Source organism: Rhinatrema bivittatum, chromosome 7 (assembly GCF_901001135.1).
Source record: "Rhinatrema bivittatum chromosome 7, aRhiBiv1.1, whole genome shotgun sequence".
In the NCBI taxonomy this organism is placed as follows: Eukaryota; Metazoa; Chordata; class Amphibia; order Gymnophiona; family Rhinatrematidae; genus Rhinatrema; species Rhinatrema bivittatum.
The window spans coordinates 378,097-406,035 of NC_042621.1; the positions used below are offsets into that span (position 1 = coordinate 378,097).

Here is a 27,939-nt window from a genome sequence, read left to right on the forward strand (position 1 = left end):
TATAATTTATTACAGTCAGAGCACAAGTGTATGCTACTAACAAAGTTGTGCCAATATAAACCAGGGAGAGATCTGAGATCATCAGGTACAGAGAAGCTGGAGCTTTCTTCTAGCCAAGCCTACCGTCTACAGCAGATGCATAAAAGGCTGCCCTTTTCAATCTCAGCTCTTTTCATATGGAATTTATTCCCAGAGAAATTGAAAACTGAGATAGATATAAAAAAAACGTCAGGAAATACTTTAAAACATTGGGGTGGATTTTAAAAGGGTTACACGTGTAACTGCTCCTGCACGTGCCGAGCCTATTTTGCATAGGTCCGGCGACGCGCACAAAGTCCCGGGATGCGCGTATATCCCGGGGCTTTGTGAAAGGGGCGGGGGCGGGATCGAGGCCTCCGGCACAGCGGCCGTGCCGGGGGATCGCGCGCTGGCAGCTGGCCAGCACATGCAAATTACACCTGCCTAACTTACAAAATAACAGTAGGGGGGATTTAGGTAGGGCTGGGGGCAGGTTAGATAGGGGAAGGGAGGGAAAGGTGGGGGGAGGGGGGCCGAAGGAAAGTTCCCTCTGAGGCCGCTCCGATTTCGCTCCGATTTCGGAGCGGCCTCGGAGGGAACGGGGAAAGCCATTAGGACTCCCCTGGGGCTCGGTGCATGCAAGGTGCACAAGTCTGCACCCCCTTGTGCGCGCCGACCCCGGATTTTATAACATGTGCACGGCTGCCCGTGTATGTTATAAAATCGGGCGCACATCTGTGGGCGTCGGGTAGCGCGCGTAGCTTTAAAAATCCGGCCCTAAGCCTGTAACCTGCCCCACAGAAGAGTTTTGGAGGTTGTGGGATATAAGTTTAGAAATAAATAAATAAAAATGTGGAGTGGAGGAACATTTCCTGGTTTTGCAGGATTAGAGCTGAGGAAGTTCCTGGCTGGATTCATTTCCGCAGGGACAAATCTCTGAAGAAGTAGAAACCAAAATCTGATTTAGTGAAAGAGAAGTTCAGAGGATTGGGGCTCAGTAGCGACCTAAAAAAATAACACAAAGCTTTGAAAGTTCCAAATACATAAATAGGGAAAGACTATGGTGCTTGTGGCCAAACCAGAAGGAAAAGAGAAAGGAAAATGATCTTCATTAATTCTTCAGGGCCGCGGCAGTGATTTCAGTGGACAGTAAGGAAGGGAGGGATACCCCAGGGACACAGCTACCCAGGATCTCTGCATATCAGCCCTGAAAGCTCTGAAAGGATCTGTCCATTCAGCACCAACTGCCTTCAGAGAAAAGAAAGAAACAGGGGAAGAGTTTACACATGGGATTGGTCATCTTGTTATCTATAATATTTACACAGACCTAGGAGAAAAACCTGTAACTTTTAGCAAGTCCCTTTAAACTACAGGGAAAGTCCAATGCCTCGGTGAGGCTTGTTAGCAGCCGAATAGAGGGGGCACTTCAGGCCAGACAGCTGTTGCAAGGGAGGACTCTTACAAAAAGTAGCCTCGCACCAAACTAACGATCATTTCTGCTGCCAGATGGGAGGCTCGTGCTCAACATATGAATTCTATATTTTGGTCAGAACATAGATGCACAAGTGACATGTCCATGACAAGCCTCCTTCCCTATTTATAAGGTAGCAGGCGAAGCTCCAGCCGGCAATAACTACACTGACACCACATGTTCTGTTAGAAAGGGGGTGAGACAGGAAATTAATGTGAACAAGCTTCTCAGCTCTCAGTTGCAAGATCTCCCGAGGTCCTGGAAAATGCAACCATGTCACGTGCTGGCTGTCAGAGGGCAGGGGAAATGGTGAAGGTGGGAGGGGGCAGAGCCTTTTTAGGAGTTAGGGATTTCAATTTTCTCAACAGGGACATGCTGACCTATTTCTTGCTTTTCCTTTCTCCAGCTGATGGCACAAAGCTATCAGTTTCAAGATATTTCATAGCAATATCAGCTAGAAAACAGCTGCGTGGATATGGACCATGGGAGAAGAGGAAAAATGAATCCCCACCCCCACCTTTTATTTTAAATTCTTTATTTATGCATTTTTTCAGTACAAATTACCAAGAAAACTTTCTTGAACAGCAAAAGAATAGAAGATAATAAGAAATAAAAAACATTGAATCTTCGTCTCCCTAGTCCACAATACTAAGGATCCAATAGAAAGGCCGTTACTAAAGAAAATCTTTACAAAACTTTGCAAACTTTTTTTTTTTAAGGAAAAGTAACTACCAGAGGGAATATTTTCCTTTAAGGGCTCTCACCACCTAGAGGGTAGCAAAAACTATGATTCCAAGCTCCAATTAAGTTAACTCAGTTCCTTTATCACACAGAAAGAACGACAGTTGTGGAGGCACCTGAAAAACATATTTATAGCCTTTATATTTAATGATACATTTACAAGGGAACTTGAGAGTAAAGGATGCTCCCAACTGCAAAACTCTGGGTCTCAACAATAAGAACTGTTGCCTCCTCTTCTGGGTCTGTCTGGTGGCATCAGGATATATTCTAACTTTGAAATTTAGGAAACTTTCATTTTGCACTTTGAAAAACAGTCTCAAGACCCAGTCCTGATTTGATCCAAATGTAAAAGACATCAACAAAGTGATAGCTTGTGCTATTTCACTATCTGATTGTTGTAATATTTGGGAAATGTCCAAAGTTGGTATAAGTTGATCCATTTCTTGTCCTCCAGTCTGCAAAGTTTGTTTTTCTTGTTTCTTAAGTTGAGACAAATAATATGCTTTAACCAGAGGTGGTATAGCCTCCTCTGGTATTTTAAGGATCTCAATTAAATATCTTTTGAACATATCCTTAGGCAATATATGAGGTAGTCTGGGGAAATTTATAAGACGTAAATTTCTACTTCTAATTACATTCGCAAGATTCTCAACTTTAATTTGCAACTGATGATTTTCTTTTATAATTGCCTCCTGAATGGGCTTCCTTTTATTCATTTCTTGTTTCATTTCCACGCTTTCATCTTGTAGCATCTCTATCTTAAGCAATCTCTCTTCCATGTTATTAATCTTTTCCACTATGGGATTTAATTGGGTTGACATCACATTCCCCAGGCTAGCTATTGCATCCCAAATCAAATCTAATGTGATTAAAGCAGGTCTTACCAGAATCGGGACTTGAATTTTTAATAATGGGTTCGATATCAATAATTTTTGCACTTGTTGTTCCTGTAGCCCTCCTACAGTCGGTGAGCCGGCCACACCCACAATGGGGCCTTCATCGGCATTTCCTCCAGTTTCTGCCGTGGAATCCATCCCCGTATGGTGTTCAAAGACACCTGCAGCTATGTCCTCCATCTCTGCCATCAGATCTTGCCGGTCTCTGGAGGCCGCCGGGTTTGCCGGTGGAGCCCTTGGTATCGGAGATAAAGATGTTGAGAAGTCCGGGGGGGGGGGGGGGGGGGAAGCAGGGAATTTCCCCTCCTGCCTCTCCCTCCATCTGTTATGTTTATGAGAGAATGTGAACCCTGGGCTGAGATGAGAGGTGTCTCCGCCCACAGGGAGGAGCCCTGTGAGCCTCACCGTCAGCAGGCGCAGTCTCAGTGGCGTGGGACACAGCTAGAAGTAGAGACTTTATTATGAGGAAGGAAAAATAATGTCCACAGAATAGTAGATGAAATAGTACAGTTCTGAGCAAGGGAATACCCAGAGAGAACCACAGCTGAGAAGATCCGGTAGTGTCCCGCGGAGCAGGGTATGCCGAGGAAGTCTGTACAGTAGATGTTGAAGTGTAGTAGAGGTGCTGGAACCCAGAGGTGGCTCCTGTAGTTGCACAGTAGATATTCTATAGAGTGGGAAAGCTGAATAGCTTCTACTGCAGAGAGGCGGTAGTGGCCCGAGGTCGGGGTACACCACGTGGAATCGCAATGCAGTTCGAGTAGTAGAAGTCAGTAGTGGGTTGACGTCATCGGGAGGGGACGCCCCCGAGGTTCCCACCAAGACGTCTTCAAAGGAAGCCCTTGCGCACGCACATGCCTAGGTAATTCTGGGTCCAAGATGGCGATCGGCAGCACCCACGCTGTGCAGAGAACACCGGAGAGGTTGGCAGGGAGTCGCAGAGACCGCCATTCTTCCCAGACTTGATGGAGTGGGGAAAAAAAGAGGTGAGCATGAGAGATCGCAGCCATCTGCGACTGACAGGCATAACACATCGACACCTCCGATTGAACCCTCTGTACGTGGGCATCCATAGGCCCTGAAAGGGGGGTTCCCGGAGCAACTACAGGGTCAGTCCTCTCCTTTGCCCGTCGTTTTCGGGCCATGTGCAGCATTAGGTAAATTTCAAAGAAATCCATAGAAACATAGAAACATAGAAATGACGGCAGAAGAAGACCAAATGGCCCATCCAGTCTGCCCAGCAAGCTTCACACATTTGTTTCTCATACTTATCTGTTTCTCTTAGCTCTTTGGTTCTATTTCCCTTCCACCCCCACCATTAATGTAGAGAGCAGTGATGGAGCTGCACCCAAGTGAAATATCAAGCTTGATTAGTTAGGGGTAGTAGGGGTAGTAACCGCCGCAATAAGCAAGCTACACCCATGCTTATTTGTTTTACCCAGAATATGTTATTCAGCCCTTATTGGTTGTTTTTCTTCTCCCCTGCCGTTGAAGCAGAGAGCTATGCTGGATATGCGTGAAGTATCAGTTTTTCTTCTCCCCTGCCGTTGAAGCAGAGAGCTATGCTGGATATGCGTGAAGTATCAGTTTTTCTTCTCCCCTGCCGTTGAAGCAGAGAGCGCTATGCTGGATATGCGTGAAGTATCAGTTTTTCTTCTCCCCTGCCGTTGAAGCAGAGAGCTATGCTGGATATGCATTGAAAGTGAAGTATCAGGCTTATTTGGTTTGGGGTAGTAACCGCCGTAACAAGCCAGCTACTCCCCGCTTTGTGAGTGCAAATCCTTTTTTCTTCTCCCCTGCCGTTGAAGCAGGGAGCTATGCTGGATATGCGTGAAGTATCAGTTTTTCTTCTCCCCTGCCGTTGAAGCAGAGAGCTATGCTGGATATGCGTGAAGTATCAGTTTTTCTTCTCCCCTGCCGTTGAAGCAGAGAGCTATGCTGGATATGCGTGAAGTATCAGTTTTTCTTCTCCCCTGCCGTTGAAGCAGAGAGCTATGCTGGATATGCGTGAAGTATCAGTTTTTCTTCTCCCCTGCCGTTGAAGCAGAGAGCTATGCTGGATATGCATTGAAAGTGAAGTATCAGGCTTATTTGGTTTGGGGTAATAACCGCCGTAACAAGCCAGCTACTCCCCAGATCAGGAAAATGAAAACGCCGTGGTGCCCACTAGTTACTTACTGGCATCTTCTTGGATCCAGAACTTGTAGGTTTCAAAGGATTGGGAAGTATTAGAAAGGGAATGGTGAATAAAACGGAAAATGTCATAATGCCTCTGAATCGCTCCATGGTGAGACCGCACCTTGAATACTATGTACAATTCTGATCGCCGCATCTCAAAAAACGATATAGTTGCATTGGAGAAAGTACAGAGAAGGGCGACCAAAATGATAAAGGGGATGTAACAGCTCCCCTATGAGGAAAGACTAAAGAGGTTAGGACTGTTCAGATTGGAGAAGAGATGGCTGAGTAGAGATATAATAGAGGTCTACAAAATCATGAAAAGACTTAAACGGGTAAATGTGAATCTGTTATTTACCCTTTTGGATAATACATGGATTAGGGGGCATGAAGTTGGCATGTAGCATATTTAAAATAAATCAGAGAAAATTCTCTCTCACTCATCGCACAATTAAGCTCTGGAATTCATTGCTAGAAGATGTAGTTAATGCAGCTAGTGTAGCTGGGTTTAAAAAAGAGTTGGATAAGTTCCTGGAAAAGCCAATAAACTGCTATTAATCAATAGGGAATAGCCATTGCTTGTTGCCATCATTAGTAGCATGGGATTTATTTAATGTTTGGGTACGTGCCAGGTACTTCTGACTTGGATTGTCCACTGCAGGAGACAGGATACTGGGCTTGACGGACCCTTGGTGTGACCCAGTATGGCAATTTCTCTTGTTCTTTTGAGGTGTGCAGAACAGCTAGTCGGGAGCCTTTCAGAAGGTGATATAATATAGGCAATATTCTTCTATCTGGTCCTCTTATCTCAAAAACCGTGGTTTACCTGTATTTTCTAACAGATTCTAGAATGTTTTATTGTTATACGGAAGAAACAAAGTAATTATTGTTTATAAGGGCCCTAAAAGGCACAAGGATGCTCATTAGCAAAATGTTCCTGAAACAATGTAGCTTGTGTGGGAAGTGTTAGGAGATGCAAAGAAGTTAACTTGGGACTGGGGGGAGGAGGGGGAAGGAAAAGCAGAGCAAAGGTCAGGAAAAGAAAATTAAAAGAAATCTGCAGCCCAGCTGCAGCTTCAATCGCTTATTGCGGCTTTTCTCATTTCCTGGGGTTATCTCTGCACAGAAAGTGCTGGTTGTGTAAGCAAGCACAGTCACTTTTACAGCTAATAATGTGCCCGGTGTAAGGCTTAGCAGAGCCATCTGTCTCTGCTGACAAAACCTCTCGATGATGAACCAGAAAACTCTAATCCTTGCTTGGAAGGGACAGTGTCACCTTTGACCCAGCACAGCTTCTGATATGAACCGCGTGCCTAGGTTTCTCCCCTTATGGAAAAGGTTTATTAAAAAGAATAAATTCAGCAGAAAACTTGTAGAGCTGCAGCACCTCAGTCTGTCTCCATCCAAACGCATACAAGCTATTCCACAACACTGGTGCTGATGGGACACTCACTCTCAGGAAAAGCACAATGCAAGCAGGAAGCAGAGCACTAGCAGGAAATCTGAGAGCTTGCAGTTGTACCTGACTTGTCCTGGCTAAAGAGTGAGTTCATTCCTGTCCCCTTTGGAGATAACCCAGCATGCAGCTACAGAGGAGAGGAGCAGGCAGGGGAAAGCACTGGGAACACCCAAGATATGGGCCGATACAGTAAAGTGCGCTCAGGCCGAGCGCACCGTTAGCCCCCGTTTGGACACACGTTTTCGACGCGCTATTTTTACCCCTTATACAGCAAGGGGTAATAGTGTGTGGAAAACGCGCGGCCAAACCCCTCCCCCCGAAACTAATAGCGCACTCAACATGCGAATGCACGTTGATGAGACAATTAGTTAGTCCCGCGTGATCCAGAAAGTAAAATGTGCAGCCAAGCCGCACATTTTACTCTCAGAAATTAACTCCTGCCGGCACAGGGAAAGTGTACAGAAAAGCAGAAAAAACTGCTTTTCTGTATACCCTCCGATTTAATATCATAAGTCGGAGACCCCAAAAATTAAAAAAAAAAAAAAATCTGCCCTCGGTCTGCGGGTTGGAAGACGGACGCTCAATTTTGCCAGCATCCATTTTCCGAACCCGTGGCTGTCAGCAGGTTCGACAACCGACTCCGGTAAAATTAAGCGCCGGCTGTCAAACCCACTGACAGCTGCCGCTTCTGTCAAAAAGGAGGCACTAGGGACGCCACTAGTGTCCCTAGCAGTGGCGTAGCCAGAATTGATTTTTTGGGTGGGCACAAGGTTAACATGGGTGGGCTGTAGGCATGCAGGTCTACGAGTTGTTTTTTTACTGATAAATAATGCCAAATTATGCAGCATAGCATTCACATCTACGCCTAAGTATGAGGTTTACTTAATGATACAAACATAATTCACGGTGATTTGTGGTACTTTAGCCTTCTTATTATTACGATTTTATACACGGCTCCTACCTGTCCATAAATTTTGAGAGAGCGGTTGTGTTGCTTATATTTAAATTGCTAACATCTCAAAATATAGACATATATTTTTACCTTTGTTGTCTGATCTTTGTATTTTTCTAATCAGTTGGTCCTGGTCTCTTTTTCCCATTTTTTCCCTTATAGCTCATTTCCTAATTCCTTTTCAGTGTCTTTCTTCTATTACTGTCTTCTTCCCTTCCACACACACACACACACACACACACACACACACACACACACACACACACACATACTTTCTCTCACAGACTCCCTCTCACACACTCAAGCTGTCACTCTCATATGCTCTCCCCCCCCCCCCACAAGCTCACATTCAAGTTCTCACTTTCTCACCCCTCCCCAGGCTTATATTCTTATGCACACACAGACGCACATCCAGGCACCCATTCTCACCCACACACATAAACCCAGACTCCCATTCTCACCCACAAACCCATGCTCCCAGTCTCACCCACACATATTCAAGCTCCCATTCTCATCCATACATATACACATTTAAGGTCCTATTCTCACCCACACATACACACATTCAAGCACCCATTCTTATCCACATATTCAAGCTTCCATTCCCACCCACCCACACAAACCCAGGCTCTCATTCTCACCCATATATACACACATTCAAGCTCCCATTCTCACCCACCCACAAATCCAGGCTCCCATTCTCAACCACACATACACACATTCGAGCTCCCATTCACCCACATATTCAAGCTTCCATTCTCACCCACATACACACCCAGGCTCCAGTTTTCACCCACACACACTCCCATTCTCATCCACACATACACATTCAAGCACGTGCACAGCTTCCACTTTCTCCCCCAGAGCAGGAAGATCAGCTGCCTCTCCTGCTGCCACCGGCCTCCTGCTATCTTCGGGCGTCGGCCCGTACTGCCCGCCGAACTTCCTGTCGGGGGGGGGGAGCGGAAGCGCTGCGCACAACGTCCGCTTCCTCCCTCCCCCGCCCCAAGCAGGAAGATCGGCGGGCAGTACGGCCCGACGCCCGAAGATAGCAGGAGGCCGGTGGCAGCAGGAGAGGCAGCTGATCTTCCTGCTTTGGGGGAGAAAGCGGAAGCTGTGCGCGGCGCTTCCGCTCCCCCAAACAGGAAGTTCGGCGGGCCGTTTGGTCCGAAGATAGCAGGAGAACGGGTGGCAGCAGGAGAGGCAGCTGATCTTCCTGCACTGGGGGGAGGAAGCGGAAGCTGCGCGTGGCGCTTCCGCCCCCCCCCCCAACAGGAAGACCGGTTGGCCATACGGCCGCAGCAGCGCTTCCCTGTGTGTGCCGTGATGGCGCGCGAGGCGTGGGTTCTCTTGTTCGCTGTCGCGGGGATGGGATCCCGCGACAGCCTTGCAGTTCCGGTGCCCGTTGGGTGGGCCTGGGTCTAAGTTGGGTGGGCACCTGCCCACCCAGGCCCACCCGTGGCTACGCCACTGGTCCCTAGTGCCTCCTTTTTACCGCAGACCCTAATTTGCATAACCTTGCTTAGTGAATCGTGCACCCAGGAGAGTGGCCTGGGCGCGTGTCGGGAGAGCAGGCGCTCGCTGGCTCTCCCGCACGGTTTACTGTATCGGCCCAAATGTTATTACATTACTTTCCCTCATCTGACTGCAAAATCAAATTTTAATTTCTAGAATTACAAATCCTGTGTCCCAATAAGAAAGGGGAGCAGGTAATTAGCATCCTGAAATTCAGCATGAAACCAAATTGATGTCACCCAAGTATGCAACACTTTGTGCCTCTTCCATAATGTAAAATTTCACTTTAGCCACCACAAAGAGAAGAACTATTAGAAAATATAATAAAATACACATGAATTTAGTCTTTGCTTTTCCCAAAGTCCAAGGCGAGAACATAGCAACATTTCAAAATAAAGATAATAAGTCATAATGATACTAATCAAATGCAAAAAACAACAAATATCCCGAACCAGCTGCGAGCTGAGAACAGGGTTAATGCTAGAAAGTCATCACAACTGTTGACTACATACTGACTAGGCAGCTACAAAGACACAAAAAGCCACATCTTAACAGACTTAGGGAAAAATAAGAGAGATCTTATTCCAACGTTTTGGGGCAAAGCAAGAAACTGCCCTATCCCTGGTCCCTGATAATTTAAGCCTAGATAAGGGAGGAATAACTAGTAAGGCTTACTTGCATGGGCATAGACAACTTACTCCTCAAATAAGCAGAAACCTTGCCCTTCAGAAATCTGAATATCAGAGTCAGAACCTTAAAGAGGCATTGACAGCTAACAGGCAGCCAACAGAGGTCTGAAGACTTTAATGCTGCTGCATTCTAGACCGATGTCTCTGGAAGCAAAGGAGATAAAAAATGACATTTCCAGGAGAGCTGTGCCACCCCAGTTACTGGCAGACCAATCACATAGCTATGGAATTACATTTTCAGTTTCCATGTTTTGTGTGGAGAGGAGGGGAGAGTCCCTCACTTTCTTCCTGTCCTTTGGGGCTTCCAGCTTTCCTGGAATCGGCCTCGCCGGGGCTTCAGGGCCATGAATCTTCATTCTCATTTCCCCCTCCCACCTCAGTGGAGCCATCATCAAGATCATCCTTGGCCAATACCAAACACCAGGATGAAACACACACACAGTCAGAGAGCAGACAAAGCCCACCTGGCCTGCTCATTCCCTCTCTCCATTGCAATACCACAGGCCTCTTGTGATCTCTGGCTGTAACCTCATTTTCACCAAATTAAGGATCCCCTCTGCCTGTCCCAAGCTTTCCTAAATTCCAATCCTATTTTTGTCTCCTAAATCACCACCAGGAGTCTCTTCCATGCAACCATCTGCCATGACAAGAGCTTAATTCTTTACCAGCCATGGCACTATCTCACTTCTGTAGAAGCCCACATAATCAAGTTGTACTTTTCACACTTGTTCATGTTGTTGAGACACACATAATAGTAACCATCCAGCAAGATGACCCTGAGGTGAAGCGTCATCACTAGCAAACAGGCTGACTTGCTCCATCTTAAATCTAGTTGGGCAACAGGCTATCTAGAAATATGTGAAATGTTTTCAGGGTGGCCGAAGATCTATGTCTGCTATTTCTTTTTACAACACACATGATTGTAGCCTGAGCAGAAGGCAGTTCTCCTTTAGACAATATGTAATGTTATAGTCTGCAGATCTCCTTCTGACACAACTGGATAAGACTGCAGCAGCCTGAGGGGAAAGATACTGTTCCTTCAATCTTTCACCATTTTTAAAGGTTAAGAGCAAGTCAATCCAAAATACTGAAAAGGTTAAATAACAGAAATGTTCTGAAGCGAGCAAGGAGTGGGCAGATCTGAGAAGGGATCTGAAACACACTGAGACCCTCTCTCCATGTAAGGAAAGAGAACAGGAAACGAAGGTGAGAGGAAATGACACCACTGCAGTGACTTTCCAAGAACAAATGCTGTAGACTGAGGCCTATGACGTGAAGCACTTATTTATAGCGTCTGATTCATCTCCCTATGAGGAGGGATAATGCATGTCGCCATAGTAACTTCTAGTGCTCGCCATGGAGAGAGGCCCTTTGATGCACAGTTCAAATAAGCAGTAAAATCCCCTTCAGTACCCCATCCTACCTCATTCCTCCTCGCTGCTGCCACCAGAGCCCCTTTGTCACCTTCCTCTACCATCCACATAGACACAGGGCAGCACCATGGGTTCCCGTCTTGCTTGGATTTCTCCTTCCACCCCATTTCATTCCTCTGCTGCACACCAAACCTTTACACTGACTTGTTTCCACCTTTCAGAAGACCAGAGCCTCTCTCTTAACCTGGTCAGCCTCCCTCTATCTCTCAGAGCAAAACGTCTGGGAGACAACTGGTAAAACTCCAAGAACAAAGTCACATTGCTAGACCATGATAGTGACTTTACTGTTTTCTGTTTTTTTTTTCCAGGGCAAACATCAAAATCCAAGTCCATCAGTGCAAAGGGATGGGGAGAAAACAGCAAAGTGACACTCTTCTCCCTGGCATCTGCAACTGCAGCATGCTCCACTGACCCCCGCACCCAGAAACAATGCTGCCAAACTCCTGAGCTCCCAGAAACTGCAGCCAGAAGCCTGCCAGAGTACAGTTACAGTATAATAATAAAGTGGAGCCACCTCTGGGACTGACTCTCCCCCCAGCCATTCTCTCTTCCAGCTCCTCTGTCCCTATATTCACAAATCGGAATGAATTCTCCCTGTATGGCTCTTTCCTTTGCCTTGTTTTGCCGGTCGCCTTTGCAGCTCTCTGCTTCTAGCCTGCTGAGGCTTCGCACTGTCCCCTTTGCCCCTCCCCTGCAGCCCTGTAAGCTTTAATACTCACTGCCGGAGTTGTGCTATTTTCGACTCTTTGTAGACGGACACGATGACGTCCTGTGAATCCTGTGATAATGTTTCCATAATTTCATCTTCATGTACTACAGAAAAAGGAGCGTTTGTGTGAGAGGAAGGGAGGAGAAGTGAGAAAACAGCAGGGGAAAAAGAGAAATTTACAGAACACATCAGAAGCTACTGCAAAAACGTGACACTTGAAAACGCAGAATTAAATGCAAACCCACCTATGGCTTTAGGGATTTTCTGCTGCTTGCAAAACAGCTAACACTATCAGAAAATAATCTCTCCTGAACAGAACGGAGAGGGAGGGGGTTCGGAATGACTCCCAGCTCACTTTCTACCAGGGCTGAGCTTTGAAAGTTGTGGTGGTGATGGGGAGTTATAAGAAAGACACACGGGGGGGCTGTAAGCTCTCCTCGCTAGGGATCGCATTCAAACTCAAGCTGATGGCTGGCCCGGTGGCAGTGCTGTCGGGGTCAATTCCTGGGTCAGGTCAGCTGGGGGGAGAGAATCCTGAGTGGCCAGAGGGAGCTGAGCATCTTCACTGCAGTGGCCGGGCTGAGGTGAGAGGAAAAGAAACCCAGATCCCTGTGAATGAAGGGCCATGATGCCATAGTCCAACAGAGTTTAATTCTGAATGAGCAGGAGGGAAGTGCTGGACCCAAACCATTAGCTGAGAACTTTCCACAAGCTTCACACCAGCAAAGCGTAGAGAGGGGGATGAAAAACAGAACTTCCCTCTGGGCCCTGTTCTGCAAACTCCCTGTGGTTGTGCTAAGGAGAGCTCTTTAACAGCCTGGAAGGAGGACAGGCTGGACTGCAGGGCCTCCTGCAACCCGGCCAGGCTCATACTCTCACGCAAAGGGCATGCCTGAGAGAAAGGATAAGTCCAACTCCCGTGCCTGGGTCTCTCCTTCAAACACTCTGAATTCTGGGGCTTCCAGAGCGCTGTCTTCTTCATAGATCAGGCCTTTCTTTGCAGAAAACACCATTCCCGCACCCCCCCCCCCCCCCCCCCATGTATTTTGCTGTAAAAATTCTCCTTTCCTCACCTGTGCTGCTGGTCTCCAAGAACCTCTGTAAGCAGCTCAGGTATGCCTGGAGGGTAGTGCTCTGAGGATGAAAGACATATAGAGCTGGAAAGGACAATACCTGGAAAATGCTCAGCCTTCTTCACTAACATGACACTTACAATAATATTATATGCACTGACATCCAGCATTCAATAGGATTTACTCAGCAGTTATATTATATATATCATGAAATGTCGCAATATATCAAGATACAACCCACAGATACTTTCAAAGTACTCATTTGCACTCACTGCTGCTCGGTTTACTTGTTAAAAACACTTTTTGCATGCTTTGGTTCCTGCACTGTGACAGTGGAAAGCAGAGCTCAGAATGTGCTTTCCCTGCACTGGCATCGTTAGATACTGATCAGGCCAGTGTGTAATGTCAGTTCCTCTTCTCACAGGAGCAAGGCTTTAGCGATTGAACACTGAGCTCCCAACACATTTACCAGGATGCTCAGTCTTAGAAGAGTGTTATATTTTCAAAGACCCCCAGTAAAGGGTCCCCATTGGTGAAACCAAACCATCGGCCATTGCTTCTGCACTGCATTCAGGCAAGGCCCTGCCTGCAACCCCTGAAGAGCCAGCTTGCATCAGCTGCGCCTGTTCCCTTCCAGAGGGATGAAGCATGATGTGTTCAAAGCAATTTGTGCAAACAAAGCTAAAGAAACAAGACTTCCGGACAGTGTTGCAAGCTACCATACTACCAAAAATTGACTACTGTAACGCTTTACTTTTAGGTCTCCCTAAAAACTCAATTCAACCTTTACAGATGTTACAGAACGCTGCAGCTCGATTAATCACTAATACCCGCCACCATGATCACATTACACCAGCTCTCATGTTCTTGCATTGGCTTCCAGTATCATCTAGGATTATCTTCAAAGTACTCTCCCTTATTCATAAGGCAGTCCATAACCAAGAGATGCAATGGTTCTCGGAACAGTTTGTTTTCCGCACCTCTAAGAGACCAATAAGAAATATCCATCAAGCTAAATTTGCAGCTGCGCCAATTAAACATATCAAACACGTTACCACAAGAGACCGCGCTTTCTCCATAGCGGGAATTAACTTATGGAACAAGATGCCCACTGACCTGCGTCTGGAACCCTGCCATAAGAAATTCAAACAAGGCCTCAAAACGTGGTTATTTGAACTAGCGTTCACACAATGATATCCAATTAAACGGAAATGCCATTTAATTGGCTACCCCCATTAACTCCCTTCTCCATGTCCCTACTACCCATTATCATTCCCCAAAATTATTCCTCTCCCTTACGCCCGCTCTATCCCTGATTATGATACTTCGATTGGTTTTAAATAATATAATTTTCCTTTGTTCAATATAGAACTTGTTTTCCCTCTCAGCTCCGTTATTGTATTATATGCTCTATGGTTTTGGTGTTGGCTCGTAAATGATTTTTTAGTTACTTCAAATTCATTCTTGCATGTTAAACATTCTACTAAGTTTTGGTTTACGGTCTGCACAGCCTGTTTTCCGTCAATCCTGTTATTTGTAATTAATACTAATTAATACTAATTAATACTGTTATTTGTAAAGCCTGTTGCTAAGTTATTGTTAATTGTAAACCGCGGTGATGTATATTCTTACGTACTGCGGTATATAAAAATCTCTAAATAAATAAATAAATAAATGTCACTGTTTGTCAGAAATATAAAGATACTGTCTGTGAAGTGTCACCCTGCCAGCACAGACTTCTAGCTTTAAATCAACCACAAATATCCCCCAAACATTTAGAGGACAAAGGGATATACGAAGCTAACCATCTATTTACGTGCACAAAACAGCATTTTGGAAATTGCCTTCCCCACCCCGCTCCCAGTGTACACGTGCTCTAAGACATGCCACAGCGAAAAGGGGCAGGGCCAGGGATGAGGAAAGGAAAATACACATGCAGATTTCATTTTGAAATCTTCGTGTCTACTTCAGTGCATAAACTTTGCAGCTGCTTCAAAGCAGATGCACAAGTATCTGAACTCCATACCGGGCCACAAATCTTCACAGAAGAACTCTGTAGGGTGTTTCCTTTTGAAAATTTACAGCTTGCAGTCCAAATCATAGTTGGGCAACAGTTCTTCAAAGCCTGAGCTAAGAGCTGACTGTCAGTGGGTCACAGCTGGTTGTCAGCTCCAGTGTTCCATGGATCGCTGTCTCTGGGTCAGCACTGTCAACCAGCCACAGCTGGATGTCTGCAGGTCAGTGCTGATTATCAGTGGGCCATAGCTGGGGGTCTGTGGATCAGAACTGGGTGTCTGAGGGTCAGTATAGACTGCTGATAGACCACAGTATACACAGTCACACTTCCTGCTTTCTGCTTTACCTGTTGCTCAGTCAAAGGCATAGACAAAGTTGACAATGAGCCAGTTATTGTTTCTCCTTCCTCACCGTCTGAGTCTCCCTCACTGCTCTTCTCATCAGATTGTATCTCTGTAGAGGTGGGAGGAAGAAGGAAAATAAAAGAAAGAGATACTGTGAGAGCCAAAATTCAAACCTCTTCACCTCTCAATAAGAGAGGAAGTGGAATAGAAAGAGCCTTGTGTCCTGCTCTGTGGGGTCTAACACTGAATACCAATGAATTCCAATTACAAGGATATCAACAGCTGTCAAATTAAAATACAAAAGAAACATATTTGTTAATCAGCTGTGTGTTTATATCATAAAACCAGGGTCAGTCTTAGCTTTTTTGCTGTCCTGTGTGAACAATTATTTTGTCCCAGGCCAACCAAAAAATGCTCAGGTCCCTCCAGCAATCTATATTTTTAAAAACTGACACCTGCCCACCCCCACCCCCTACCTCATTAGAACCCATGGTCAAAGAAAAGGTATTAGTATCCTTGGCAAACTTTACACCTTCTGCAGACACACACACACACACACACACACACATAAATTATACATTTATAATAGATTTTACATGAAAAAAGCACATTCAAAAGTACAGTCTTCTGAGGCAAAAATATCACTTACAGCATGCTCTGTTGAGAACGGTGTTTTTCGTGTGCCCATGGGCCTCAGCCCGACCCAGACCTTCCGGACCGAGCCAAGGGTTGATGGTGGCTCCGCGTGGCTGAACAATCATGCCCTCGGCCAGGCCGGCAAGCTCCCATGGCCAACATCCAAGGATGATGGAAGGTGAATGGTCCTCCGACCATTCCGGGCCCTTTCGGACCTGCTGCAAGCAGCATGGAGCAGCAGGCCTGGCCTGAGGTTGAGGGCAGATGGACCTTGACATGAAGACTTGGATTGATGCAACGGCATCACATGGCACGAAGACTCATGGCTGATGCGACGGCATCCATGGCAAAGACTTGGGTTGATGCAACGGCATCACATGGCACGAAGACTCAGGGTTGATGCAACGGCATCCATGGTGAAGACTAGGGTTGATGCGATGGCATCACATGGCACGAAGACTCTTGACATCCACATAGGCAACGCAAGGCATGGACATTGGCACTGTCTCTCAGGGCGCCCTACTCAGGCCACCCGCGGGACTGAGTCGCGGACCACCCTGTCCCAGTACGCGCCCCACACAGCCCCCAGAGGCTGGTCACAGACCACGACGGGAGCGGGACAGAACAGGAACACACAATCAGGACTTGACGGCTCAGGAGCACAGGACAACCGTCCACCAGCAGGCTAGTCCACTCAGGAGTACTGCATCTGAGGGACCCCCGGCCTACCGGACCAGAAGGCTCGAGAGCATTGAAGGCGAGACGTGGGAGGAAGGAACATCTAGGAAGGCAGGAACACCAGGACGTAGGAGAACGAGACACCTGGACGAGGACCTCAGGCACGAAGACATGACATGGTAGAACAAGAAGACATCATGATGAGGAGCTCCACAAGACTAGGAGATCTTACATGGGCTCTGGCAGGCAGGAGCCTCCAGAGCGAAGACTCCACAACGATGCAAGGCCAGGAACAACAGACGGAGCATCCCTTTATAGGGCTGAAGCAGGAAACAGTCAGCAAGGTGGGGCCAAGACACTTCCTGTGTCTGGCCCTTTAAATTGTAAAGGAAGACGCGGCCACGCGCCTAGGGAGAGTGCAGGAACTGTGCAGGACCGTGGACAGCGGCCTGCACCGACGTAGTCGCATAGGACGTAGGGCAGGGCCTGAGGAGCAGGCCCTGACATCGACAGCGGCTCCAGCCGCTGCGAGGAGCCCCAGGGGCGGCTCCAGCCGCCGGCCAGCCCGGAGATGCGGCCTAAACACCGCGAAGACAGAAGACAGCGTCGGGGGGCACTCCCAGCCCCGAAGAGAAGCAGAAAGTTCGCGGCTCCAGCCATGGTGAAGAGGAGGATGCAGAGTGGCCTCCGGGCCGCAGAAGAAACTTCAGTCCGCGGCTCCAGCCGCATGGGAAGGCCGATGGCAGCATCCTGCCGCGTCGGCTGAAGATAAGCATAGCGTGGTAAGTGAGCCTGCTCGCGGGGGAGACCTGCAGGCAGCGTTCATAACATGCACATTATATTTACATACACTGAAACCCAGGCATTGTCGTGCTATATCCAGGAGAACATGAACCGAGGATTTATTCATAAATCAACCTCACCAACAGGAGCTGGTTTCTTCTTCGTGGGGAAAAAAGATAGGACGCTTCGTCCTTGTATTGACTACCGGGGATTAAACGCCATAACCATCAAGGATCGCTATCCGTTTCCTCTAATCTCAGAACTTTTTGACTAACTGCAAGGTGCAAGGTTCTTCACCAAATTAGATCTAAGAGGAGCTTACAACCTAATTCGCATCAAAGAGGGGGATGAATGGAAGATGGCCTTCAATACCAGAGATGGACATTATGAATATCTAGTTATGCCATTTGGTCTTTGCAATGCACGAGCCGTTTTCCAAAATGTCATGAATGAAATCTTTCGAGATCTATTATATCAATGCATAGTCATCTACCTCGACGATATCCTAGTCTTTTCCAAGAACCTCTTGGACCATCGCCAACACATCTGCCAGGTACTTCAGCGGCTTAGAGAAAATAGGTTCTATGCCAAACTCGAGAAATGCCTCTTTGAAAAAGAAGCTCTCCCGTTTCTGGGATATATTGTCTCTAGCAAAGGATTCAGCATGGACCCGCAAAAACTGAAGGCCATCCATGAGTGGCCCCAACCATTTGAACTGAAACCTTTACAGCGATTTTTAGGCTTTGCGAACTACTATTGCTCCTTCATTTCTAACTACGCCTCTATTGTGGCGCCTTTAACTGCCCTGACCCGCAAAGGCGCTGATCCCAAGCATTGGCCTTCGGAGGCAACATCTGCCTTCCTTCATCTCAAGGAAGCATTTCTCCTCCAGCCTTGCCTCCTTCACCCCGACCCACGACGGCTGTTTATCATTGAAGTGGATGCCTCCTCTGAAGGGGTCGGAGCTGTTCTCAGCCAATACTCAGCAGATCATACACTACACCCTTGCTCCTTTCTTTCCCACCAATTCTCTATGGCAAAGCGTAATTATGCTATTGGCGACAAGGAGCTCCTTGCTATTAAAATCGCCTTTGAAGAATGGAGGCCTTGGTTAGAAGGAGCTCAGTACCAAGTCTTGGTCTACACTGATCATAAAAATCTAGAATACTTGCATCAGGCGCAACGCCTCAATCCTCGACAGGTCCATTGGGCTCTATTCTTCACTAGATTTAATTTTATACTGCGATGCCGCCCAGCCGCCAAGAACTGTAAAGCCGACGCACTCTCTTGAGCCTTTGACATCATGGATACTCCTGAAGCACCCAGTTTCATCATTGAACCATCACGGGTACTGCTAGCCGCCACTATGCTCATTCCTCCTGGGAAGACCTTCGTGCCACCCCACCTCCGAAATCAAGTCTTAAACTGGGCCCACGATTCTCGAAGTTCAGGACATCCAGCACAACACTGAACTCTATTTGCCCTCCGTTGATACTGGTGCTCGATCCTATGTAGAATCTTGCCACACACGTGCTCGTTACAAAATTCCTCCAGGGCTACCTCGGGGCCTGCTCCAACCTCTGCCTGTCCCCACCGAACCATGGATGCACATCTCAACGGATTTCATTGTTGATCTACCACCGTCCAGCAGCAACTCTGTCATCTGGGTCGTTGTTGATCAGTTCAGTAAAATGGCTCATTTTGTGCCACTTTCGGGACTACCTTCTGCACCTCAACTAGCTCAGTTACTTGTCCATCATGTCTTTAAACTGCACGGCTTAACCAAGATCATTCTGTCCAACCGAGGACCTCAGTTCTCGGCCAAGTTTTGGAAATCACTCTGCAAGAAATTCGACATCACTTTGGAATATACATCCGCATATCATCCGCAAACCAACGGTTTAGCGGAAAGAACTAACCGAACTCTCAAAGAATTCTTACGCATCTACATCACTAGTAAACAAGACAATTGGACAGATCTGCTTCCTTGGGCTGAATCTGCACTCAATTCACACCGCTCTGCTGCCACCGGTTCATCACCCTTCCAACTAGTCTATGGCAAGCAACCTCGTCCACCTCTGCCTGTTCCTGTGACTGTTCCTTCATTGACGGCCCTACTCTCCGCTGAGGAATTACATCAGCTTTGGACCTCCACCCAGCAAGCCTTACACAAGGCCAACTTAACAGCCAAGAAATATGCTGACCGCCATCGGAGACCTAGTCAACCACTTACACCTGGCCAGAAGCTATGGCTGAGTACGCGGTTCATTCGCTTGAAGCTACCATCCATGCAACTTGCTCCTCGGTTCATTAGCCCATTTTCCATCCTCCAATGTTTAGGCTCGGTAGCCTATCAGCTTCAACTTCCTCCATCCCTTAAAATCCACAACATTTTTCATGTGTCCCTCTTAAAACCCTTGGTGTTGACCTGGCCCTCCAGTAGGCCACCTGCACCCCAACCTCTCTCCTCCGAAGACGACACCACCTATCAGGTACGGGAGGTATTTTACATCAGGAAGCATAAGAAAAGATGGGAATATCTTCTAGCCTGGGAAGGATTCGGGCCAAAGAAAATACTTGGGAGCCTCTTGCTAACAACTTGGATAGAAATCTCTTTGCTCAATTCCATGCAGACCATCCTTCCAAATCAAGACCTCCTGGGAGACATCCTAAAGAGGGGGGTACTGTTAGGATTTCCAGCCATGGGCGGCCACCGCTGGCCCCTCCTACCTCTAGACACGGCATTGGGACCACCACCGGCACTCCCGCAGCAGCAGGGAAGCATCCTCGGTGCAGGCTGCTGGCCTCTGCCTGCCTGGCTGCCCCAGTGGCTGACTTCTTCCCTTGCTTCACAAAAGGAGCAATGGCTCTCGACCTCCTCTCCATGGGATCGATCTGCACAGCACTTTCTGCTTCAAGCTGCTCCTCCTAGGCATACGGTCACGCCTCCTGCCCTCTCTTAAAGGGCCAACATCATCCCAAATGGTTTCAGCTGCTGGATGACATCAGGGCTCAGGGACTATTTTTATAGGAGCCTCCTTCTTCCATTCCTCGACTTGGCAACGAGTCTGCTTGCTCCAGTGAGTTCTCTGTGCCTCTGGTGCTATTGTTCCTGGTTCCTGTTTCTCCAAGTCTTGTCCCTGCCTCTCCAAGTCCTGCCCCTGCCTTTCCGAGCCCTGCACCCATTGTTCCTCCTGCTGCTTCTGGACTGATATTTTGGCTTTGGATCTCGGACTGGCGATTGGGGACTCTTTGGCTTGGACCTCGGACCAGCGACTGGCGATTCTCTGGCTTTGGACCTCGGACTGGCAGTCAAAATCGATGGCGGTGGCTGTCTATGGCCGGTGGTCACAGAGCACACCGCTGCCCTGAGGGATTGATAACGAAAATAAACTTACCTTAAAATACCAAGAAACCTATTTAGGATGCTAATGAGAGAATTTGGGGGGGGGGGGGGGGAAATCCCATGTTGACCGTGCAAGGAAACTCGACAGAGAGAAGCACAAAACAGCACTTATAAAAAACACTTAAAACTCGTGCAAAAAGTGAGGTTCATCCAACCACGAGATGCAAGGCTCTGCAGAAAAGAAGAGACCAAGGGGACCCCACATGGATGCGTGGTATATTGCAAGCACGAGCATGCTCAGTGAGGCTCAGTCAAAGTTCTAGAAACTTTGACATAAATTTTCTGTGCCGGGCTCCATCCGACGATATCACCCATGTGTGAGGACTAACATCCTGCTTGTCCTTGTAGAAACACTATACTGGGGTGTCAGATAGCTTGAGCAGTCTGAGGCATTTTCAAGTGCTTTATTTACAGTGCAGAAAATACCAACAGTCTGGTTATTCTCAGCAACACAACTTCAGGTTAAACATTCACAGTTTTCTCACTAGCAGCAGGCTAGCTATATTAAAGGGTTGAATTTCCCTTCTTAGTCATGGTTAGGACAGCTTATTTATTTATTTTTTATATACCGACTTTCGATCTGAGATATCACATCGGTTTACATTCAGGTACTGTAGGTATTTCACCATCCCCAGAGGGCTTACAAACTAAGGGCCTCATTTTCCAATATCGCAGTGGTAACGCATGAGGGGGCGTGTCCTATGCAAATAAGGCATTTTTCATGCAGTGGGGAAACATCGCCGCACGCGATGTTTTCGCCATTCGTGGAACTGGAGTCGCAAATCGCGAAAACATCGTGCACCACGATGATTCATTGGTTGTTTTATCGCGGTGCACGATGTTTTCACGAAAGTGTCCAGCCAGGAGTATCATGGTCCATGATATTCCCAGACAGCCCGTTTCAGTATCCTGCGCGGGGGGGGGGGGGGGAGAGGAGGAGGGAGAGAGAGCGCGCAAGAGCAAGAGCAAGCCTTCCTATAATGCCTATGCCCTAGACAGGTATTTGTATCCCTATGGGAGGGCCACCTAGTAACTCGAGGTGGGGATTAGGTATGAGCGAAGGGGGTTGTGGGCCACTTTCACATTCAACATGAGACCTACGGAAAGAACAGTGGTCTCTAGTGAAGATTTGCTGGGTGTCGGAGTGAGGAAACTCACTCCAAGAAGAGATTTGGGCAACGTTCTCTCCACCTAGCTTGTTGTTGCCCAGGTAGAGTGTCCATCAAGCTAGGTGGAGAGAACATTGTCCAAATCTCATCTTGGAGTGAGCTTCCTCACTCCGACGGCCAGCAAATCTTCACTAGAGACCACTGTTCTTTCCATAGGTCTCATGTGGAATGTGAAAGTGGCCCCCAAGCCCCGACGCTCATACCTAATCCCCACCTCGAGTTAGTAGGTGGCCCTCCCATAGGGATACAAATACTTGTCTAGGCATAGGCATTATAGCAAGTCTCTCTCTCTCTCTCTCTCTCTCTCTCTCTCTCTCTCTCTCTCTCTCTCTCTCTCTCTCTCTCTCTCTCTCTCTCTCTCTCTCTCTCACTCTCTCACAGGCTTTAGTGGCTGTTTTGTTGCACACACTGTTTCTCACTTTACATATGCTCTGCCCCCTGAATACCAAATCGCGTTAACGGCTGTTAGCACGATTTGCAAATTTATCCCGCGTGGTAACTCCCTTTGAAAATGAGGCCCTAAGTTTGTACCTGAGGCAATGGAGGGTAAAGTGACTTGCCCAAGGTCACAAGGAGCGACAGCAGGTGTTACAGGAGCTGGAGTCCCTGGGGCCTGTCTTTTTTCCCCTAGGGCTGTACTCTTAACCCTGCTTTCAGGGCCCCACTCTTACGGCTATCTGCTTGACTTATACTTTTTAAGGAGGACTAGGCCAGATGCCTGGTCCAGCTCTGGTTAAAGAGGGTTTTCAGGGACACTCATTCAAATGGGTTTACAATTGTCCTCTGGAAACTTAAGAGAAAGGTGAGATCAACCTCACAAAGGTTTGTTTGTATCACCATGCAGGCACCTTGCAAGAAGGTGGTTTGTGGTGTAATAAAACATTGTGGCAAGATTCTCTTTTATATCTGCCTCCAAGGTCCACCAACCAGAAGTGCCTTTATCCTATTTCTGTGGGCGGTGGAATGGGAGCAAAAGGCCATTTGAAAATCTATTCACTCACAAATGTTTCATGTAAAATGTCCAGTTGTAGATCAGCTCTTGGAAGCACTGATTGTGAAACTGGGGTCATTGTTTGCATTGGCTCATGATAGTATATTGTTGCCTAGACAAATGATATTATGCTTTGGAAATGGTGCACTGATGTATTTTGCACTGTCTCATGCAACATGGATTTGGATATAATTGATCACCTTTCCAAACCTGTGCTCAAGTTGCAACTCAGGTACAATAGGCAGGGCTCCACTCCAAAAGGGCTTACAATCTAAATTGACCCCTTGGACAATGTAAGGCAAAGTGACTTTTTCCGACATCACAAATAGCATTTGGATTTGAATACTGGCTTCCCTGGCTCTTAGCCCAATGCCCTAAGCCTCCAGGCCCTCCACGTGGATGGTTCAGTGTAAACACTGCTTTAGCCATTGCTAATACTTCTCAGTTTCAATGGATTCACCTACATTGGCTCCTTTAGAATATCATTGCATGTTAAATTGTTGGTTTTAACTTTTACATTTTTGCACATATGGGCCCATATTACCCCTGTACAAGGTCTCCGCTCTTCAGGTGACTTACTGTTAGAGATCCCTGTAAAATTAGCTACCACAAGGCAAAAGGCCTTTTCAATGATGAGCCCCAAAGATGTGTGCTTACACAATTCTCTTCTACCTTTTAGGAAAGATGTCAAAAACTGGCTCTTTTAAATGACATTGATCTGATTAAACTGCCTTTGGTGTGGTGCCATTTTGTAGGGTGCATTTGAGGGACAGGCAAAATGCACTTTGAGTCATTCAGTGCTTTGTTTCCTGAAGATTTTAATTTGTTTTTGTTTCTGTAGTGTTTATATTATGTACTGTATTTTGTTATATTTACTTGAGATCTGTGTTATGTATGTTGTTTCTTTTTATTTTACATTAGTTGTACTTGTGAGTTTTGGTGTTTTTAATTGATATGCTTTATTATTGTGTGCAGGATTTACTGCTGTATTCTGTTTTGGACACTGGAAAATAGGGATGTGAATCGTTTTTTGACGATTTAAAATATCGTCCGATATATTTTAAATCGTCAAAAAATCGTTAGGGCCACGATACAATACCAATTCCCCCGATTTATCGTTAAAAAATCGTAAATCGGGGGAAGGGGGAGGGCAGGAAAACCAGCACACTAAAACCCCCTAAAACCCACCCCCGACCCTTTAAATTAAATCCCCCACCCTCCCGAACCCCCCCCCCCAATGCTTTAAATTACCTGGGGATCCGGCGGTGGTCCAGAACGGCGGCGGTCCGGAACGGCCCCCTCAATAGAATCGTGTTGTCTTCAGTCGGCGCCGGCGCCGGGGCCGCTGAACGACCTCCTGCACTCGATCTCCTGCCGGCGCCATTTTCCGTACGAAAACGATTTGCGGCAAGAAATCGCTCCCGGAACAACGCTGGACTCCCAGGAAACTTTTGGCCAGCTTGGGGGGGCCTCCTGACCCCCACAAGACTTGCCAAAAGTCCAGCGGGGGTCCGGAACGACCTCCTCCGTCGAATCGTTTTTGTCTATGGCCGCCGCCATTTTGCGGCGGCCATTTTGAAAAATGGCGCCGGCTGAAGACAACACGATTCTATTGAGGGGGCCGTTCCGGACCGCCGCCGTTCTGGACCACCGCCGGATCCCCAGGTAATTTAAAGCATTTGGGGGGGTTCGGGAGGGTGGGGGATTTAATTTAAAGGGTCGGGGTGGGTTTTAGGGGGGTTTAGTGTGCCGGCTCACGATTTTAACGATTTTTCACGATAGTTTACACACCCAAACGGCAACAATACGATTCCCTCCCCCTCCCAGCCGAAATCGATCGTTAAGATGATCGAGGACACGATTCACATCTCTACTGGAAAATATTAATGCAGAATAGAATTAAACAAATGATGATGATGAATGTGAATATGATTGTAATGGAGTGACATTTGTGCACAACCAGGGCCAGGGGTGGAACAGGGAGCATAAAGGCACTTGGGGTTCTTCCTTGTACAGCAGGAGTGATGCAGTCTAAGCCTTTACCCCATTCTGATTTATTTAACTTACACAGTCCTAGGGAATTCAGGTATTTTAAAAGAGGTGAAAAAAATATCTCTCCTATTTTCTGAGCCAAGTTTTAAACATCCCTTTAAGAAGACAAAAACAGTTCTATCACTTTTGAGTCTGTGATGTCTGTCGCACTGTTCCTGCCCCTGCCGACAGTGAAAGCGTTTCTCTAAAATACACTGACACAGACTCCAGACACTCCTGTTTAATCCAAGAAAACTACTGGGGCATCCTCTCGAGCTGACCTGTCACTGACTGTTCTACAGATCACAAAGATTTAAAAGGGAAACAGAAACAGCCAGAACATCTAACTAATGAGTCATTCTTTGTGGTAATAAGAACTGCTTTTCCTGGTCTCCAGCTACAGGTACATAGGGGAAATTATCCTGCTGATGGAAGGATGTTTATATGAAAGCTGGTCTGCAGCTCATTCAACTGTCCTACTGTGTAATCAGAGAGAAGAAAGCTAATTTTTAAAATCTAAATTAAATGAATGGTTAAATCTTTTCTGATCTTTTCAGAGTATTTCCTGCAGTTTACCAGAAATTAACAGGTTTTGTTAGACAACAGTGTCTCTTACTGTATATGAAATGTGGTCTGAGGCAGCTCTGCTTGTCTTCCCAGCTCTATCACACATGTTTTGGCTACTGCCTTCCTGGACGATAGAACTATGTCAGATGTCCTGGTTTAAAAATATCCCTGATAAATATCAGAGGTCGTGAGGATATGCTGAACCTCGAAACCAAGCTGCTTTTGGTCCTCAATGACAGGTCTGAACATTCCTAATTAAATGGACCATTCTAAAATGGCTTCAGGAGCAGGTCCCTGTCCCATTCAGCTCTCAGGCAGCACACAAGCTGATCAGCACATGAGACTCTGCTTCCTCCTTACTGAAGGTCTATTTATAGTAGGGAGATATTTTTGGGATAGTGTTTGCTTCTTATTCATCATTTGCAGCCTTCAAGAAAAATAGACTGACAGTTATTCCTCTAAACTGACAGTTATTCCTCTAAACTGACAGTTATTCCAGCATAGCTCTCTGCTTCAAAGGCGGGGAGAAAGACCGATACTTCACGCATATCCAGCATAGCTCTCTGCTTCAAAGGCAGGGAGAAAGACCGATACTTCACGCATATCCAGCATAGCTCTCTGCTTCAAAGGCAGGGGAAAAAGACCGATACTTCACACATATCCAGCATAGCTCTCTGCTTCAAAGGCAGGGGAGAAAGACCGATATTTCACGCATATCCAGCATAGCTCTCTGCTTCAAAGGCAGGGGAGAAAGACCGATATTTCACTCATATCCAGCATAGCTCTCTGCTTCAAAGGCAGGGGAGAAAGACCGATACTTCACGCATATCCAGCATAGCTCTCTGCTTCAAAGGCAGGGGAGAAAGACCGATATTTCACGCATATCCAGCATAGCTCTCTGCTTCAAAGGCAGGGGAGAAAGACCGATACTTCACGCATATCCAGCATAGCTCTCTGCTTCAAAGGCGGGGAGAAAGACCGATACTTTAAGCATATCCAGCATAGCTCTCTGCTTCAAAGGCAGGGGAGAAAGACCGATACTTCACACATATCCAGCATAGCTCTCTGCTTCAAAGGCAGGGGAGAAAGACCGATATTTCACGCATATCCAGCATAGCTCTCTGCTTCAAAGGCAGGGGAGAAAGACCGATATTTCACTCATATCCAGCATAGCTCTCTGCTTCAAAGGCAGGGGAGAAAGACCGATACTTCACGCATATCCAGCATAGCTCTCTGCTTCAAAGGCAGGGGAGAAAGACCGATATTTCACGCATATCCAGCATAGCTCTCTGCTTCAAAGGCAGGGGAGAAAGACCGATACTTCACGCATATCCAGCATAGCTCTCTGCTTCAAAGGCGGGGAGAAAGACCGATACTTTAAGCATATCCAGCATAGCTCTCTGCTTCAACGGCAGGGGGAATGAAGAAAAGTGGATCTATATCCAAACAACAAGCAACAAGGACTGAAATACATAGTCTGAGTAAACAAAAGCATGGGTGTAGCTTGCTTATTGCGGCGGTTACTACCCCTAACTAAGCTAGATATTCATTTAGATGCAGTTCCAACACTGTTCTCTACATTAATGGTGGGGGTGGAAGGGAAATAGAACCAAAAGGTTACTAAGAGCCAAGACTAACAGAAGTATGAGAAAAAAAAAGTGCAAAGCTTACTGGGCAGACTGGATGGGCCGTTTGGTCTTCTTCTGCCGTCATTTCTATGTTTCTATGTTAAACAATTGCCAGATTTATGCAACTACACCACCTAGCACAGAACATCTCTAGATATAATTAAGACGTGTGGGACATTGGAGATGCTTCCAGAAGAGAGCTCCATAGACCTAATCCAGGAAGTGTAGGGCACTAGGGATTCTCCCGACAGCATTCTTAGCCATGATCCAGGAAAATTGGGACACTAAAGACTCTCCCAGCAAACAGTGTCCTTAGACCTGATTCAGGGATTTTCTGCTGATAAGCAGTCTGAATTAGCCATTACATGTGGGTGGCTTCATCCAGCAGTACCAAACAGATTCGTCTCTCCAAGCCTTAGAGCTTTTGTTGTTGTTGCGCTTGGAGGTGGACCCTTATCCTGGAGCAGGTGTGTGGTTTACATTTTTGGGTTGTTATTGTAGATGGTGATATTCCCCCCTGATGAAGCCGTTCATGAGGAAACAAGGGCCTCTTGTA

The 27,939-nt window shown here is 46.9% G+C and overlaps 1 protein-coding gene across 6 annotated transcripts in view; it reads right to left on the reverse strand.

Moving 5' to 3' along the window:
* The window catches only part of LOC115094928 (serine/threonine-protein kinase Nek11-like), a 403,945-nt gene that overhangs the window by 25,475 nt on the left and 350,531 nt on the right, over positions 1-27,939 (reverse strand). For all 6 annotated transcript variants that reach the window (XM_029608021.1, XM_029608022.1, XM_029608023.1 and 3 more), the window contains 3 exons: positions 15,497-15,603; positions 13,135-13,195; positions 12,072-12,165 (listed from right to left, as the gene is read on the reverse strand). In XM_029608021.1, coding sequence (XP_029463881.1) covers positions 12,072-12,165; positions 13,135-13,195; positions 15,497-15,603 — 262 coding nt within the window. The remainder of the gene's footprint in view (positions 1-12,071; positions 12,166-13,134; positions 13,196-15,496; positions 15,604-27,939) is intronic.